We start from the raw sequence: 1,723 nt of genomic DNA, 5'->3' as shown, positions 1-1,723 counted from the left end.
CAAACCCTCTGACTTTTCAACCGGCCGCTTCAAAGCCGGGACCACCACTTCGTCGTAGCTCTGAAAAATTACCACAAACAGACCAACTAAATAAATTTCAGCTTCTCCCAGCCCATACTCTGAAGGGAGAAAACTGTGCTAAGGCAGAGAAGAACAAGAAATACCAGCTATACATACAAAGGCTCTAATGCAGTGGTCAACATCCTGCACAGTATAGGCCAGGAACGTAGCTAAAGATTCCCAATGTGTCACTATGACTCGTGCGCAGGCAGTGTCTCGTGTATCGGAGCAGCACGTGGATTGAAGCTGACCTTCGTCTCGATTCTCTGAGTTCCATCTGGTAGCTTGACCTTTGCATTCGCCATTAAATGGCTGCCCTGTTGAAACGCAATGCTTTGCAAGTCAACAGATCCAGTGGGCTTCCGCTGGGCAGCTTGGCTACTGGGGCCCCCGGGCCCTCCCGGCGTGCCATGGGCCCCTCCTCCCAAAGCACTTGAGTCGTCGTCGGCCTCTGCAGCTCGAAGCGACGCGTCACGCGCCTGCAGAGAACATCATGATGTGCTCTACACCAATATATTAACAAGATGCTTCGCGGTATATTTTCCACTCACGAAGAGACTGGGGAGCAAGAATTTTCAACAGTTTTGCACCGCCACACTCATGGAGCAGCAGGGTATAGATGCTGCGGTGCTGGAACTAGGTGACTGGCAACAAGCGGTCAGCTCAGAGGCAAAATCTGAATAACTAGTATAATTTGTTCTACCCAATGATGCGTCGTTTGTCTGTATGCAGTGGGTTTGAGTGCTGTTTACCTGAGCCTTGGCGGCAAGCGTTGCTGCCTCTTTCCGGACATTTAGAGTGACCTCTTTTTCTTTATTGCGGCGTGAGGTGAGTGCATCGAGCAGCTCAAGGACTTCTTGTCCTTCTTGGGTATTTTTCATCTCCTCCCGAATACCTTCCTTCTCTTCTGTAGTCTGCGCTTGCCCCAACCGAATGCAGTAGAACAATTTCCATCGGTTTTTGAGGATTTTTTTGGCGAGTTCGAAGTTTTCGTATTTCAAGATCAGAACCAACTTGTTTTCACATTCTTGAATGTCTGGGATCGGAAGAATAGACAGAATCTCTTTCTCTGTCGCTACAGCCTGATTCGGGTCAGAGAAGACTGCGTTCAGCTCGCGCTGCAGCCAGTGAGGATCAATCTTCGATACATCTACAGAGTATGCCGACTCTTCGTTGTCCATCTCCTCCTCATCAAGGTTCTTGGCAGCTAAATATGTCCTTTCTTTCTCTTCTTGTTCTTCCGTCTCTTCATCGTCATCGTCTTCACCCTCGGCCTCCATATCCGAATAGCCGTAGTCATCCTCTGCCTCATCTTCCTCATCAAACACCACCGCTACTCCTGCCGTCGTGTCAGGTTCCGCTGGGCGCATGCATTCAACAAACCACGGCATACAAGTTGACAAGCACGTCAACAGCTTTCACGTGTACACGCAGTCTAACGATTACTACACAAAAAAATACATCACTTATCTGAAACGCCCGATGCACGAATAAATTCGCTTCAATTCAAAAACACACACTGTTACAAATGCGCAGACTATGGGTACCACTACAAGAGCAGGTATTTGCACGAGGTCTGAAACAATGCTAGTTATCCATGAAGTTAGCACACCACAGGGTGGTGCTTCTGCTGTGATTACTTCTATGTCTTTCAGTGCCACTA

General features: G+C 48.5%; 1 protein-coding gene across 1 annotated transcript in view; it reads right to left on the bottom strand.

Moving 5' to 3' along the window:
* Positions 1 to 251: 251 nt before the first annotated feature.
* EMH_0089790 (uncharacterized protein) overlaps positions 252 to 1,723 on the bottom strand; it is a gene marked incomplete at both ends in the record, with an annotated part of 2,348 nt that continues 876 nt past the window's right edge. The window contains 2 exons of the mRNA XM_013501478.1: positions 252 to 539; positions 813 to 1,420. Coding sequence (XP_013356932.1) covers positions 252 to 539; positions 813 to 1,420 — 896 coding nt within the window. The remainder of the gene's footprint in view (positions 540 to 812; positions 1,421 to 1,723) is intronic.

This window comes from Eimeria mitis, genomic scaffold (assembly GCF_000499745.2).
Source record: "Eimeria mitis Houghton genomic scaffold, Emh_scaff6950, whole genome shotgun sequence".
Lineage (NCBI taxonomy): Eukaryota > Apicomplexa > Conoidasida > Eucoccidiorida > Eimeriidae > Eimeria > Eimeria mitis.
This window is presented reverse-complemented; position numbering and strand designations above follow the sequence as displayed.